The 16,481-nt window shown below is 42.1% G+C and overlaps 1 protein-coding gene across 4 annotated transcripts in view; it reads right to left on the bottom strand.

Moving 5' to 3' along the window:
• EPHX1 (epoxide hydrolase 1) overlaps positions 1–16,043 on the bottom strand; it is a 29,976-nt gene extending 13,933 nt beyond the window's left edge. The window contains exons 1-4 of one of the 4 annotated variants that reach the window (XM_035557617.2): positions 15,656–16,043; positions 15,039–15,193; positions 3,261–3,445; positions 1,630–1,810 (exon numbers count right to left, since the gene is read on the bottom strand). In XM_035557617.2, the coding sequence (XP_035413510.1) occupies positions 1,630–1,810; positions 3,261–3,440 (361 nt within the window). In that variant the 5' untranslated portion in view covers positions 3,441–3,445; positions 15,039–15,193; positions 15,656–16,043. Of the gene's footprint in view, positions 1–1,629; positions 1,811–3,260; positions 3,446–12,795; positions 13,146–15,038; positions 15,194–15,655 lie in introns of those variants that run through there. The other 3 variants (XM_035557627.2, XM_050709561.1, XM_050709560.1) reach the window with 3 other exon arrangements.
• Between the last annotated feature and the right edge of the window lie 438 nt (positions 16,044–16,481).

The following is a 16,481-nucleotide window of genomic DNA, read 5'->3' on the forward strand; positions in this document are numbered from 1 at the left end:
TGTTTCGTGTGTGCCCGACTTCCCATTTGAACATGTCTGCCTTCTGTTTCTAGCCACTGACCCCAATGTTACAGCAAAAGGAATTTTAAAAGCCATTAGTAAGTATTGTCTGTCTGTGGAGACCTGTAAACCAGTCACACACATTAACTTTTGATAAACTAATCATGCTGAATCAAAGATTCGAGAAATACATTGCTAAAGGAGAGTTAAAGAATTCAATTTTGTGATTCTTTTCTACCTTTTGTCCAAACCTTTCAGTATATTTTTTGATAAATTAGAACAGAAAAAATGTTCTTGTACCAGTCTCATCATTGTTAGGTTAAAAGGTAAAAATTGCAGCCCTGTTTCCTTTGTGATCCTTACAATATATTAGCAATAGAGATCACACAATGTTGTACTAGGAGCTCCGGGTTAACTGCTTTTCCTCAAACCTGTTCAGGGCTTTGCTTTCCAGGAAACGATAATCTGCTCTTAGTGGAGCCCGAATGCCCCATTTCTTGGTGTATTTAAGCACATTTTACTTGCATCAACTCCACCTCATCAGCAATCCCAGCCTCTCTCAATGACTGAGATTTCCTCATCCTTTACAATTCTGTGGATTTCTGCATTCTCTTAAAAAAACCTTCCAGTGATGACAGAAGCTAAGAATCTGATATTCCACATGCTCGATCTTGTCTTTTCATGGCCCATCTCCGTAATCGTTCTTAATGTTCAAATCTCTCTTCCTGTATCTAAACACACTGCACTGTTGTTAACTTCTTTTCCCTTTCTTGTCTCAGATAGTACTCTTTTTTTTTTTCCTCCTTTTATTTTCATGAGTCTATTTTAAGTATTATGGTCAACTGCCCCATTCCAAATAATCTACTTTTACGGGTGCAAGTAAAGATAGCCCAACCTCAAGTTTGAATTTTGCAATCGTGAAACAATTGTCTGCTTTGCTCTAAATCCACAGCTGTACCCCCAAATCACCCAAGCACAACCCTAACTGAAGTATTTAAAATGTCCAGTTTGACCAAGTTCCAATAATATCAGACCTTAGCTGAACAGCCTCTTTCAAAAGGTGTCTGCGTTTAGAATGAAAATGCAAAGCAGTCACTTGGACCTGGCAGCACATCAACCCTATGGGAAAGGCATTCTGCCTTCTAAGAGGGCTTGAAATGGTGCAGCAGAGCACACTGGCCCTCCCAGTCAGGGATAACCTGAGCAGCCAGCACACCCAGCTGATGAGAGCTGCCAGGCTGACAGCATCACCATGACAGCAGCAGCTGGGGAACTACATGGATCAAGAGGAGGCATCTGTGGGTATTTTTGTGCGACTGCATGCAAGACAGGGAACACGTCTACATCTCAAGATCCAGATCTGTTGCCGAATGCCTGGCTTGGCTTCTGTTAACACCAACTGACAACCCATCCATGCACAAGGGAATTATATCTGTCATTCCTTGTCCTAAAGGCTTCAGTTACAATGAGGTAGCTTCTCACTACTGCTGCAGCAGTAGCAAGGATCCATGTCATGACAGCTAGGGAGGGAAGGCCCATACAACATGACCAAGAGCATTCTTATGGCTGTGATGCCCTGTAGACAAGATTATGTATTACTGTTTATTTTTAAGAGAAAAAGCCACGCACCTTGAATCTTAGTTTTGAATTGTGGGTACTTATTGAGAATTTCAACTTGTTTCTTCCAGTTGAACTGGTTTTTCCAATAGGAGACAACTTTCCTGAGATACACTGAGTTTGTTCCATAATGGAAGCAACTGTCCTCCAGTGGCTCAGAGAATCGAGCCTCGTCCAGCCTCCTATACAAGTCCTGCAGGAAAAAGGAAAAAGGAAAAAGGAAGAGACATTACAAGTACTGCATCTGCTATCTTACGGCCAAGTGAAACAAGAGCAATAATGAAAATAATGTCTCCAATGATACCTGTGCCATTTGCTGATGCTCCATCAGCTGTTTCAACTCTTGTTCTCCTCCAGATGCCCCCCCTTCCTCTTCCACTTACAGATGTTCTTAATATTTCTACTGTCTTTGTTCAGCAGCACTGGCTAACCCATTTGACAGGCTGATAACCACAGAGGATGATATGGACTTCTGACAGCACCCAAAACACAACAGGGAGCTGTGAAGAAGTTTGCTTATGGTACTCACCTCCATAGCACATTGTTATTTTTTTTTCTTTCTTTTTTTTTTCCCCACCAGCACATTAGAAGATGTGGCACTTTACAGAGTGATTACCAAAAGCGCCAGTGACTTCACAATTTAAGTCTTGTTGCCTTTCCGTGGTATGTTGTTCCCAAGGCTACCTTTGAGCCCAGCCTCACAATCAATGCATGGATCTGGCTGAGACCTTTTGCTCTCCTTCCCAAACCAAGGTGCTGGACGTCCACACCTGGAAACACCGAGGGATTTCACAGGGCCACAAAGTTGGTGAAACAACTGGAGCAAGTTTCCAAATCTAGGCTAACTTTTCAAGTGACCTTGTTACTGCACTTCATGGTCATGGGGAATGCTGACAATACTATAAATTCAGTCCAAAATCACTCAGCAGGGAAGAAGAGCGAAAAGCCCCTTCTTATTAGAAACAGAACCACAGAATAGTTGAGGGTGAGAGACAGGTCTGGAAATCCAGCCCTGCTCAAACCTCTAAGAGGTTTAAACTTGAGCAGCATTTTCTAATACAGTGATGATAAGGACAACTCTCACTCGCTAAGATGAGTTAGTTGTATACACTGTCTCATGCCTCACACTGAGCAGGCAGTCTCAATCTCGACAAGATGTTCATATGTAAGCTAACTTTTATTTTGATCATTTAACATGTACAGAAAGCATAGATTTTTAAATGAAGCTTTTAACACATCTATACATACATGTTTTTTCCATGTTCAACGTCTTTTCAAAATGTTTTTGTAATATGTCCTATCAACTTAAATCTCCTAGTTTAAAAATTTATTTAGAAAAAAGGTTTTGCTACTGATGGATTATGTAGTAATAGCTGTCATAATGCAGAACTGTGTTTCACAAAAATCTGTAGGTTAGAAGTTATGTATCTTTATGTCTGCAGTATGAGGGAAAAACATATTGGAGATCAATGTCCACCAATATTACTAAGGAGAACAAACAAAGTCCTAAAAATTCCAGAGCTGAGAAAATAGAAATCCATTACAAACAAATAATATAAGCAGTCCCATAATTACTTCTAAACAATCAAACATTTATTTAGCCATTTCTTACTGCTCTTTTCCCAGTACAGAGATTTGCTTACGCTCAGATCTTTTTCTGTAGTTTCCACCTTAAACGGCCAAATAGTTGCATCTTCTTCAGTGTCAGGCTTTTGGCCCCTGCCCCACCATCCATCTTTAAAGGATAACGTCTCTTCTTTCTTCCTGGAACGTAAGAAGTAGATGATGATTGTCCCCAGAATCAGGAATACCTCAAGCAGCATAATGCCTGTAAGAGAAGAACAGAACTCTGGTAAGACCAGCCAAGTTGTTCAGAGACATGTGATGTACTTCGTAAAGACTACAGAGGTTTACTTGCTTTTTATGATAGGATTTGATCTACATGTTTACTTGATGTTCTGTAAGTCTCAGGATATTAACACTTCTATGAAATTTCAGAAATAAGGTATTTTAACCTACACACCTCAACTGGGGAGGAATTCAGTATTTTATGTAAAAGACAGTAGTGTCATAGTATCTTTAAGGTTGGAAGAGACCTTCAAGATCACCTGGTCCAACCATCCCACTACCACCAATGTCACCCACTAAACCATGTCCCTAAGCACCACGTCCAACCTCTCCTTGAACACCCCCAGGGACGATGACTCCACCACCTCCCTGGGCAACCCGTCCCAGTGCCTGACTGCTCTTTCTGAGAAGAAATGTCTCCTCATTTCCAACCTGAACCTCCCCTGGTGCAACTTGAGGCCATTCCCTCTAGTCCTATCACTAGTTAACTGGGAGAAGAGGCTGACCCCCAGCTCCCCACACCTTCCTTTCAGGTAGTTGCAGAGAGCGATGAGGTCTCCCCTGAGCCTCCTCTTCTCCAGGCCAAAAAACCCCAGCTCCCTCAGCCGCTCCTCACAGGACTTGTGCTCCAGGCCCCTCACCAGCTTCGTAGCCCTACTCTGGACACGCTCCAGGGCCTCGATGTCCTTCTTGTAGTGAGGGGCCCAAAGCTGAACGCAGCACTCGAGGTGCGGCCTCACCAGAGCCAAGTACAGGGGGATGATCACCTCCCTGATCCTGCTGCCCACACTTATCCCTGACACAAGCCAGGATGCCATTGGCCTTCTTGGCCACCTGGGCACACTGCTGGCTCACACTCTGGCGAGCATCAATCAGCACCCCCAGATCCTTTTCCTCTGCACAGCTTTCCAGCCACTCTGCCCCAAGCCTGCAGCGCTGCATGGGGTTGGTGTGGCCAAAGTGCAGGACCCGGCACTTGGCCATGTTGAACCTCATCCCATCGGCCTCTGCCCATCGACCCAACCTGTCCAGATAAAAACAGAACTCAAAGCAAGTCAAGAGACTATATGGGTTGGTAATTAAGTAGTCCTCTGATTAAACACATTTCCTCAGTGGCCGTTGATTGCTGCTAAACTTCAAAAGTAAAAGGGGTAACTGTGGAAATAAGTCAAGTTTAAGGTTTCTCTCCCTCTGAAGGTCTAGATTTCCCACAAATTCCAAAACAGAGCATCTTTTCAGTAAGGCTTACATATCTTTTGTTACAGATTTGGAGGATGAAAAAACAAGATGTGTATACAAAATAAGTGAGGAACATGAGGGCAGCCATCTTGTATCTCCCAGTTAGCCTGGGGGAGGAATATTTGTATAACTCTTGAACAGCAAGAGCAAAAGACAGAAGGCCCTTCCCTTTCTTTCTCCCTCTGAACTTTTATGAAAAGAAAAGACCACATGCATGCTTTCCAGGCTCTAGAACATCCCTCCCCAAGCAATGAAGTTCTCTCAAGGTGAAGAACAACCTGATTTCACTGCACATCTGTATAATCTAGATACAGGGATGTTGTGCTTTAGTCAAACAGAATAATGTAAAAAAAAAAAATAAATAAATTTCCAATGTATTTGAACTGCTTCATTCTGCAAGTAGAAAAAATTATTAAAGAGAATTAGTAACATTTTTAATACCTTTTCACACCTTTAAGTATGAAAAATGTATGGAAAGGGGGTTGAGAAACAGCGATGTCACCTTTTTAAGGCATAACTTTAATGAATGCCATGTTTCAAACACTCATACACTGAGAAAATGATAAAACATTAAGTACTTCAAAACTTCTGTACCGCAAGCATTGTTTATGTTACTGAACAGCCTACATTCTCTCCAAAGCTGGAAGGTTTTGTTGGTTTTGCTGCTGCAGAGTAATTTGATGCTCTGAAATTGTTCAGAGTAAACACATTGTCCAAAAAACCAGCTCCTTTATTACCCAGTGTGCAATAAGCCAATTCTCACACACTCAGGAGAGATGCTGCTTTTATTGAGGCCTGGATGCTCGGTGGATTTTCCACAAATAAAGCACACCCAATGCCAGCTTCTTTGTTACATTTATACCTTGAATTCATGCATATTCTACCGATCTAATACGTATTCATTCTAATCTACATGAGCTGTGTAATCGCATGGTGTCGTTCTTGGCTCCTTTTCAGGCCCTTCTGCACATGCCTTCTTTTCTTTGGGGTGTCCTTGGTGGTCTTCCCTGAAGAAGTGCCCTAACCCCTTTCATCCAAAATGGTCACATGCCACCTAAGGACTACTTAAGGCTACTTTCTCTTGCCAACTTACCTTCGTTTCTTCCAGAAGGAGCATTTTGTTCCTGATCAAAGGGAACTTAGGTTAAATGTCAAACATAACTTTTGTCCTGTACTATATAAATGGTACTTGATTATAGGGATGCTCAATTAAACATTGACAATACCTCTTCTTTTCCAAGGGAGAGTTTGTTCCATTACAAACAGAATGGAGCAAATGTATTCCTGGATCAAAATAAAAATTGTAGCTAAAGTTACTAGGAGTTCATGTGATTATAACAGGATTAAAATTGACCTGTCTTGTAAGTGCAGGACTTGTTTTAGTCAACTTCTTAAGTTTAATTTTCTGAAGGCTGACATGCAATAAATAAGGTAGCTGGATAAAACCATGAAAATAAGCACCCAATAAAACATTTGTAGGAAGGTCAGGCACTACGGAAATAGAACAGCAAGCTACAAAAACATATTGCTTACACATACAATTGCTAGTCTTGCAAAGTGACCTGAAATTCCTTAGTCCTCAGAAACCAGAGAAAAGGGAATGACAGGCACTGGAAGAACTTGATCTTTTTATTTGTTTCACTGGTCCTTCCATAATATCCGTCATTTGAGAAAGTGCTACTTCTTCTCTGCCATGTTCACCGGAGTACAAGACAGCAATCTCTTCCCACTTCCACCATACTTGAACCACAGCTTATCCCAGAATTAAAGAGCACAATTAAATTTTACTGCAGAGCAGAACTGGAGGAGCTTTTAGAAACCTCAAAGCACTTTACACAGAAATAATACCTATCACAGTATTTAACAGATAGGATTTCTATTACTAAATCTTCACAGAGAACAGCAATTTCCCTGAAATCACAGCACAACTCAGGCCATGTCTAGACTACAAAGGTTTGCCAGCATAGCTATGTAAACACCACAGAAGGGGAAGAAAAAAAAAAAAGTCAAATATTTGGCCAACTTCAGTATATTTACAAAGACCCACCACAAAGAGCTACACCAAAAGAAGAGAGCTTCTTTCCGTGCCAGCCCCAAAATTCTGGCAGGATGGCTGGGGTACCTAGAAATCAGAGGACTCTTTCTCATGGCATACGCCACTTCAGCGTTGCCCGATAAATGTTCAGACTCATTACTTGCTGCGCAACAAGCCAATCCACACACTAGGTCGAGATGCTGTTTATTTCAGAATCGCACAAGTGTGGGTACCAGACAGTTTCCCACAAAGCTGAGACACACAAGGATTTCCCACACCACCCTTTTATACAATCCTTTATGAACACATTTACACGTTTGTACAATCCCCTAGCCTCTGACTGGTGACAGAATTAGCACGCTGCTGACATGACAGAAGCACTCTGCACATCTGCAGAGAGGAAGGGTCCCTTCTTGGGCTGGCGTCTCCCACCCCAGGGGTGGGATTTTTACTGTTATGAGGACAGCTCACATACTCCTGTTCTTTGTTTCTCAGCCAACTACTCACGTTAAGTTGATTGGTGACGTATTCAAGGGCATGGTCAGGATGCTTCCCTCAAGAACATCAACATAATGGTCTTCCTGACGAGCAGTTCCTCAGTTAATCACCCTTTAGACATCTCCAAGGCCTGGGTCATCTTGCCTTTCCCTCAAAGCACATATTTTATCTCTTCCACTCAGAGTTAACTGTACACTGGTATCATCAGCACCATAGCTTCTACCAACAGATGACAGTGGTGCAGCATCTAATGCAGAACTGCTTCACCCAGGAACAGAATCCCATCCCATTTCCTAGCTAGCGACTTGTATGTCCTAAGTCACTGGAGTACCCCAGCCACGAAAATATTTCTTCTTCCCCATCTGCTCTCAATGAGACTTGAGAAATCAGATCTTTTGCAGCAGAACACGTGGGAAGGATTCTGTGTAAATGTGCACATTTTGCATTCACCCTGGTACGCGCATGCAAACAACTCACAGCATGAAAAGATATTTATTTCTGTGATTAGTTCCAGATACAGTGTGGGGTGAATTTGCTGACAGTCCAGCAGTAAGTGCCAAAATCAGTTTCAGGTCTCACAACAATTCCATCTCCTATTGCGGAGAATTGAGGTCAATGACAATCAGTTTGCACAGGATGTTTTGATTTGGAAGAAGCCACCTCTGATGCTAGTTGCACTACTTTGGTTAATGGAGATCCCAAGTTGCTCTCTGTATTCAATCTCTCAGTTCACTTGGAATTGCCTGTAAAATTTCTAGTTACAAAGAACACAGGGGCCTAGAATTCCAACTACGCTGTAGTTTTTTCTCAGGACATTGCAGGAAGAGAAAAGGGCAAAGTGCAGCAGCAGTATTTTACCTTGAACCACTTCATACCACACTCAAAGGGATTGTTTTGCTAGTGGTGAGTTACCGTACCACTGCATACTGGTACCAACCTCTCCAGCCTGTGCTGAGGAGAGCACTCAAAGCAAACATGCTCTGTGATAGCCCGAGTTTGCTGCTCAAGCTAATTCTCTACAACTTCCGTGTGGTGTTTGAACAGCATAAAGCAGCCTCGTGAGGCATCTGCACCAGAACTGCCTGCCCTAATTGTGACTGAGAACTGTTACGAGATGGAAGCTATTAGCCTCTTACACATGTTCCATGGTACAGCGATACAGCACCACGAACGCAGAAGGATAAACGGGTACAAGTTTTCTATACCTGCAGTTTTCAGAGATGTAACCAAAGTGCTGGTGTATTTATCTCTAAAATCTCGTGATTCAACCATGGTGGCATGCTGACCTTAGAAGGAAGTATCTCCTTTCATCCCACGGTCAGGAATTTGGACTCCAAGACTGCTGTTCCCCAGGGTGGATATTGCTTGTATACAGCATTTAAATACCTTAGACCTAGGTAGCATTTAACTACTTTTTTTTCTCTAAAGAGCCCAAGGAAGAAAGTTTTTGTTCTGCTACTTTAAAAACATGTTTTAAAAGAAAAATGTTGAAATGTGATGGATCCCAATAAGTCATCCCAAAATTAGATACCCTTGAAGAAAGGTATCTTGCTGTTTACAAGAAAACCTCAAAACTTACTGTATCTTACTGCTCCACATTGAAGACACTTTTTCAGCTTCTTTATTATTTTTTTTCTCCACTTCCCTCTGTTACATTAACAGCAGCACAAATAGCTCCACGGGAACAGAGCAGTTATTAACATCAAAGCCATGTCCTGTCTCATGCCCTATCTTCATCAGTATCCAGTAACAGATGTTCTAGACAACAATGCTATTTATTTTTTAGAGCAGTCATCTATGAAGTATCCTAGTGGTAAAATTCCCCATCTTATGCTACTAGTACTTGTTCATCTTTGCCTTTCAGCAGTAGAATCCATGGGAAATGCGTTATTGGAGAAATAAGGAAATGAAAGACTTTCCACTTAACCTTTGGAAATCTCGTGCACTCAAAAACTCTGACACCGTGCAACTCAGCTGCTACGCCTGGAACAACTCTAAGTGGTGATATGAAACCGTATCAGTGCAGAACAGGTGCAGCAAAAGCTCTACAGAGACCATACTGCTTTCAGACATATGCCAGAGATTATCATGATCATTGTTAACAACACTTTCTCTCTAAGGTTGGTTTACTAGCAGATTACAAGGTAGCTGAGAGCACTCAGCACACTCCAATGCTGTCAGATACGAGGTTTATTATCCTGATACAGGTTAATTATCCTGCAGGAGAAATAACTCAATTTAGAAATGTTTCAGTTTATTTTTGTTCTATTACATAACCCCCCACACCGTTAGGTTTTTACTGAAAATGCATCCCTCTGCCAGATCATCGTTGTTTACAGATAGATCTATTTGCCTGGAGAGTAGCAATTCCAGGTTAGTCTTCCCAACAGGCGTGAAAGGCAGAACAACCCACTGAAGGGCTTCACAAACTCACAGCACCTGTAACAGGGTCCCTTAGCACTGGCAGCCTAGAAGGGGCTAAAACAAGGCACAGTTCAGAGGTTTCACCTTCAATCTGGTGTCCTATCATCTCTGGGCATTACACTTCTGTCATATTATGACACCAGAAACAAACAGAAAACCACAAAGTGAAGACATTTGCGTAAGAAAAGCTTCCTATTTATGTAGTTTATGGAACATTGTGACAAGCTTCAAAATAGCCTAGCAATGCAGGAATTTCTTTGCATAAAACTGATAATATCTCCCAGGTGAGCATAAAATGATAAATTAACAATGTACAAAAAAAAAGGTATGCATCGGATTAAATATAGCATCCTACACAGGGAAGCAAATCAAAGACAGGAAACCCAAATCCAAGAGAGTTTCTGACTTGTCTCGATAAGAAATTTAACATTTACATTTTTTATTGCCACAGGGAGGTGGCACACTACGCTATCTCCAAAACAGCAGGAAGAGATGGTATCATCCTGTTCTACGATCTTTTCCTAGGTTGTTCGCCATCAGGAGTCAGCTGGTACAGCAGGAACCTAAACAGAAGCCTACAACCAAAGAAAAGAGGTCATCTCCCCAGAGAAGGGGAAACCCTGTTACTCCCTGACAGGGTGGGGGGCAGCTAGACTCCCACCGGAGTGGGAATGCTGCCCCCAGGACAGGGCTGGAGATGCACCTCCATCACCACTCCAAGGGGCTACCCTGAGGAACGCCCAACGCCTGTGGCAGCTGTAAGGGGACAGAGTCTCACCATTAACCTACCTTGCACTTTGGACAGCAGTACCATCAACAGAAAGGTGATTTAAGGCTCTGAGGATACCTATAAATACCGCCCAGAACTTCTGCTTATGACAATTAGTCCCTGGTGCATTCTTTTCCTGGAGGAGTATGTGAGTACCTTATGTAACGTTCCCACCTATCCTCCAATACTATGATAGTCCAGCAGTATTCTCTCTTTAGTGCCACACTGAAATCTGACAAGAACTGAGACCCAAGCCTAGCTAGCATAAATGAAAAGTATCACAGGACTAAGTTCACCAATTCGCCTCACCCAGAGAAGGCATATTTAAGCAACCCCTGCCTGGCCAAAGCTCATCTCACAATCATAATTTAAAATATTGTAAGCCGCATTTTTTAAGAGGAAGATACTTTACAAGAATGCGTATTTAAGCAGCATTACTTGCTCTTTCAAATCTGTGCTTTCTTTAAAAAAGATGTTAGATGCTGGTTAAAAACGTGTCTTGTTAATCTCAGTTTTTCTTATTTTGTTTTTATGATATTTGAACAAACCCCCACTTCCTTCAAACCAACAACCTGCAGGCTGCATAAATACACAGCGACAGCATCTGCCCTAGGCTACCTGTAACTCACATTACTGTAATCAAATGGCTGAACGGTGGGCATGATTTAGGGGAAAAGAGATCTGCTTCTTTGCATCTGCAATAATTTCTTGTTTAGGACTCTACAAACTGAAAAGCTGCTAAAGGATTCTTAAATCAGCATCATTCAGTTACAATAATTAAGGGCAAAAAGTACTGTTTAAGCTTTCATAACATTTGATAGCTACAACATGAAGGTTGGCTAACGCAAAGATTTTATCCTGTCAAACCTTTACCCTATTTAATGATCTTCAAATTCCAACAAGAAAAAAAAAATATTTGCACATATGCAAAGAAGTGACAGAAGCCTGGCATGCAACTTAGGGGTGAATGCCTCTGAAAGCTGGGTCTACTAGATACAATTCTCCAAATCACAAGCCACAGTTAAAAAAGTAAGTGTATCATGCCAGTAACAAGTTTTTAAAACAGTTCACAGCCAATATCCAGCCAACTAAATGCCACAGTCCAATAAAATAGACTCCAAAGAACATCTTGAGCTTTACTTCCACATTTGCTTTGAAATGTTGAATTTGAAAACAATTTCTAATGTCTAAAAAGAAATTATGAATTGGACATTTTCCTATTTTGCCTTCTACCAGTTTCTAGCAATAACAAATGTAACCTCCTCTTTCTATGCCAATGTCTACATTTTACAGAGAGGAATGGCAAAGCGTGGACATGAAACAAAAGTTTGACGTTACAAGCAAGAAAATGAGATTGAGATAGACCTCAGACCTTAAGGTAAATTTAAGCTCTATTTTTAGCTTCACCAAATTCTCTAGCACTAAACAGTAAGAAGTTGCATTCCTCCCCTGTGACAGTATTATTGCCAATGTTTTGCTCGGTCTGATCTCTAGATAAGACTCAGATTCATCCTGTCCTGGCTGGCAGTTTGGCAATGTTTACAGTGGGATTTTCTGTTAGACTAATTCTCTTAAGATTCTTCGGTGAAATCACAGAGAGGTCTTAGTTAGCTAGCAGCTTTACATGCTTTTTGGGTTAGCATTGTTAGAAAACTGTTATTAAAACCTTTAATTATTAACATATGCAGAATTGGCATGTACATGGTGCTTTGCAGAGGGAAGAGTGCAGACAGTACAAAATCTTGTACTCCAAGTATGTAAGAACAAAATACATGATAATCCTTCAGTTAAAATAAGGTGTAGAGATGGTAATAATGAATACTATAAACATATAAATATAATGACGACTGACAGAAACACTTAGGACAGTGAGATGAGGTGTCACACAGTAAGTTTAAATTAAGATCACAACTCCAAGCAGCAAGGGCAGCATGAAGGAAAATGTGTATCAGAGTTTTTAAAAATTGTATTTTTCTTAAATAATTGTGATTATGCAAACAGGAGGAGACAGAAACTTGTTATCTCTCTATGAAGACTTCATTCCCACAGAGAAAAGGAACTTTAGATGATGAGAAGAGGAGCGGAACAGATGGTAGCCATCATCTTCTGTCAAATACTGCAACACCAAAGGATGTGCCAGTGTAAACATGTAACAAGAACAATTCTTGCTACTCCTTCTCTGTCTTAATAACAACTAAATATTTAATTTCTCTTTGGATTGAAGGGCTTCATTTAGAAACGTACTACCTGTACCCACCACATTAGAGCAATTAACACTCAAGATGAAGCACCCAAGAGAACTAGGTCCTTCAATCAAATTATGATTCATAATACTTAGTCACTTCACCTGAGAGAAAGATCTTACCTATCTGTTAGATAGCAGAGTACATCCAGGGTACAGATGTAGTGGCCAGCCAGGACATCAGAACAAACTGATAGAGCAATAATTAAGTGTCTTTAAGGCAGAGTTAAAAAGAAAAGAAAATATCTACTGCTGGGTGCAAGAAAAATGAGAACTGCTTGAGTTGGAGAGAGAGTAAAAAAAAAGTTTGTTGAGCCCTTACTTGTGGACTACAACTAATCATTTCCAACAGATGTGTCAAACAAGATGTTGGAGGAATGCTGGAGAACAGCTCGCTTTTCAGAGAAGAAACACATAACATAGCTCCTGTTCTTTACCCCAGTAGGATCCCTCCACAAACATGAGCACAGCTCATTTCCTCATTCTAACGAACTTATTAGAACAGGGCATCACACTACTCAAAACAGGAACTAATGAAGCATGGCTAGCACAATTCCCACAAAAATATTCTCAGCCTTACAAATCAGAAAGTACTCAATCAATAATAATGTGCTCGAATATAAATAGAAGCTGATAATGCCACTCTAAAAAAACAAAAAAGCAAACAAACAAAAAGCAAAAACAAAACCACGAAACATAAAATCCAGAGTACATATCTTTACGTTACCTAGCCATCCTGCTATGTGTGGAATGTGACCAAGAGATTAAAGCAAATGCCATTTTAGAAGTAGATCTTTGTTCCATTTGCACATACAATGATGCTTTTAATTAAAAATAGTGTGTTCACAGGAAGAATTTGGGAATTTTTCAGTAGTTGCTCTCAGAAGGGGAAAAAAGTATTTTCAGCCTTAATTACAAAGCAGACCAAAACTCTTCAGAGAGAAAGATGCTCTATTTTCCAAGTCACTTTTCTTTAGGGACTTAAGCAGTAATTAGAGCTCTGTTTGCCACATTTGGAACTTGCACATTAAAGAAGACTGCCCTTACTCTGGGGTTGTGTGTTGTGTGAACAAAGTATTCTTGCGGGCTCAGAAAAGCAGTACACACTACCACAAAGGTTCCTCTGCTCGTCTGGTCACAGAATTTGAATACAGCAACTATAATCGGAGAAATGAGCACAGGAATATACACAATAATCAATTCATTTTGCCTACAGCAATAAGCTATACTTCATCTTCCATCATGATTTGCTACTTCTTCACCTACAAATTGCTTGACAAACTGTCATGGAAGAAACAAGACTTTCTGGGAGTATTACCATTACCATTATTACCCCAAACCTTTTCATTCACCTGTTGTAATTAATTAGAAAAAATTTGGCCATGCATATTCTATTAAAAAGTCTGAACTCGTTTCACAGTGCTTACCATAATAAAGCAGTGTGGTTCCAAGTCTAAAAATATTAGATATGTCTGAAAGCTTTTCTGAAATCCTGCACATACAGGCTGAAAACATGGTTTTACCATACATAATGACTACATGCAAGAACTATCAAGGGTATAAAGAGAGTTAAAAAAAAAAAAAAAGCTTTTAAAATACCTGAAAATCCAAAACCTATTTTAGACAACTCATACAAACAGCTACACAAGTTATTACCATTTGTGCTCTATTTTGAATGAGTTATTTCAACATCATGACTGCCTACATTTACCAAAAAACAAAACAAAAAAAACACCACACAACTAACAGAATCCAGGAGAAGTAACAAACAAGCAGAGTTTATGTAAATGTGTACCTACAAGTTTTTATATATGAATTCAGATGGGAAAAGATGTAGAATGAACAGTCATGAGCCTGACAAAGTGCCAGATCCTTCTCCACAAAGACTTCAGCTCTGACAATGACCTAATCCTTGTCTTTGGACAACTTCAACTGTGGATTGATTTTCTCTAAGCTGTCTAATTGCTTTTGGTGCCGATCTTCCATTGATTTTCAAGCCGCATTAGCAATTTGTGCACTCAAGTCTCAGTCTTAGCTTACTTCAGAAAGGAGCACTATCCATTTCAGACGAGAAGCATGACATCTCAAAAGAACAATGCCAATCAAAACATTAACCTCACATTTCTGGACGTATATGTACATTTCAAACAGTGGCTTTTAAGATCAATCCTATCTTACAGGTTCACCTACAGCAACTAGGTAAATTTTCTTATTTTAGCTATAGCCATACTATGAAAGTAAGGGGAAACTGCCTACTTCAACAGGATTGGAAAAGTGGAAAGTTAAGCAATGCACTTGATTAGGAAATGTTTTAACTGCAGGGCAAAGTCAAGACTCCAACTGAATTGTGACAAAACGAGCCAAACCTCAGGACTGTGAGCACGTCACTTGCTTATTCTGCAGATCGCTCAGTTGGGCAACGAAACGCAGCTGGTAGGTTTTGCAGGTTTTCTTCTCATCCATAAGGCGCCTCTTCAGCAGAAGAACTATGTGCCCGGTACTCGGTCAAAGAGGTTTCAAGCTTGGCAAGGGGCATAAAAAAGAAAAAAAAAAAGTTCAGTTTATCAGGGACCTTAAATCGGACAAACAGGGCTGGCGACAGAGAGCTGTTTGCGATGGTGGCACCTACTCTCCCCCTAGAAAAGCCCATCAGGGCCTTCCCGTTCCCGGATCCGACCCCAAGACCTCCTCCCAGCCCGCTGCCGTTATTTAGCCTCTAATAACGACCATGGTTGGTCCCGCCAGCGTGCGGGAGGGCACACGCTCCGAAGATCCCGGTGTTTAAGGGGGGCAGCCCGCTTTCCAACTCGACCCAGCCCCGGGGCAGGGAACCCGAACATCTCCTCTCGCTCCCGCCCGAGCTCGGGGCGCCGCGGGAGGCCGCTCCCTCAGCCGCCCCCCGCGCTGCCCCCGCGCCTCAGCGCCTCTCCTCAGCGCGCCCGGGGGCCGCTGCCGCCCGCACCCCCTCGCCCGGAGCCGTTACCTGCCGCGGCCGGAGCCGGCACGGGGCTCGCCCTCCGGCTCCCCCGGGCGAGGGCACGGGGCAGCCGGGGCCGCTCCGCCGGCAGCCCGCTGGGAGATGTAGTCCTGCCGCGGGGGCGGGGAGCGCCGGGGCTCGGGCCGAAGCGGGAGCCCTCCCCGGCCACACCGGGGCTGAAGGAGCACCGATAGCCGAGCCTTCGGCCCAGCGAACCAGAATGTGCTGCTGTAATGCCAGAATCGAGGCACAGCCAAGTAGCAACTGATGCTGAGCTTCTCAGTCAACCTCCCCAGCACTCGCTGCGCTCTGAGGCACAAATTCCTCCACCTCCCCAGCTACTGCTCTGGGCAGAGCAGCGACGTGCCTTACAGAAGGACCACGCTGACAACGCGTGTTGTGGGGGTGCTTCTCCCCTGAACCTGTGCCCTCCAAGGCCTGCCTTCCAAACCCAGTCAGAGAGGTCAGGCCAAGACCCCAGGAGGTCAGGCTGTAGCGACTAATCCCAACAGTAAGAACATAGCGAGCAATTTAAATTCTTTATTGGCTCTTCCAGGTCATTCCACTCGATCCGTTTTCACCTACCACCTCAGTCCAATCTCACTTTCTCTATTACCTGCAGGCCATCTCTATTCTGTTTTAATTGCTTATTAAAATTTAATTGCTTATTAATTGCAAACAGACTTGTGATCCCAGACAAGGATTCCTTTCTCCCACACATCTTTCAACCTCTTCTACCCAATCATCCCAGTCTGCTCAGAGTCATCCTTTGTCCAAAAGAGTATTTAGTGGAGCTTTTATGCTCTTTCGCTACGAACAGCAATAGTAATTG

Source organism: Cygnus atratus, chromosome 3 (genome assembly GCF_013377495.2).
Source record: "Cygnus atratus isolate AKBS03 ecotype Queensland, Australia chromosome 3, CAtr_DNAZoo_HiC_assembly, whole genome shotgun sequence".
Taxonomy (NCBI): domain Eukaryota; kingdom Metazoa; phylum Chordata; class Aves; order Anseriformes; family Anatidae; genus Cygnus; species Cygnus atratus.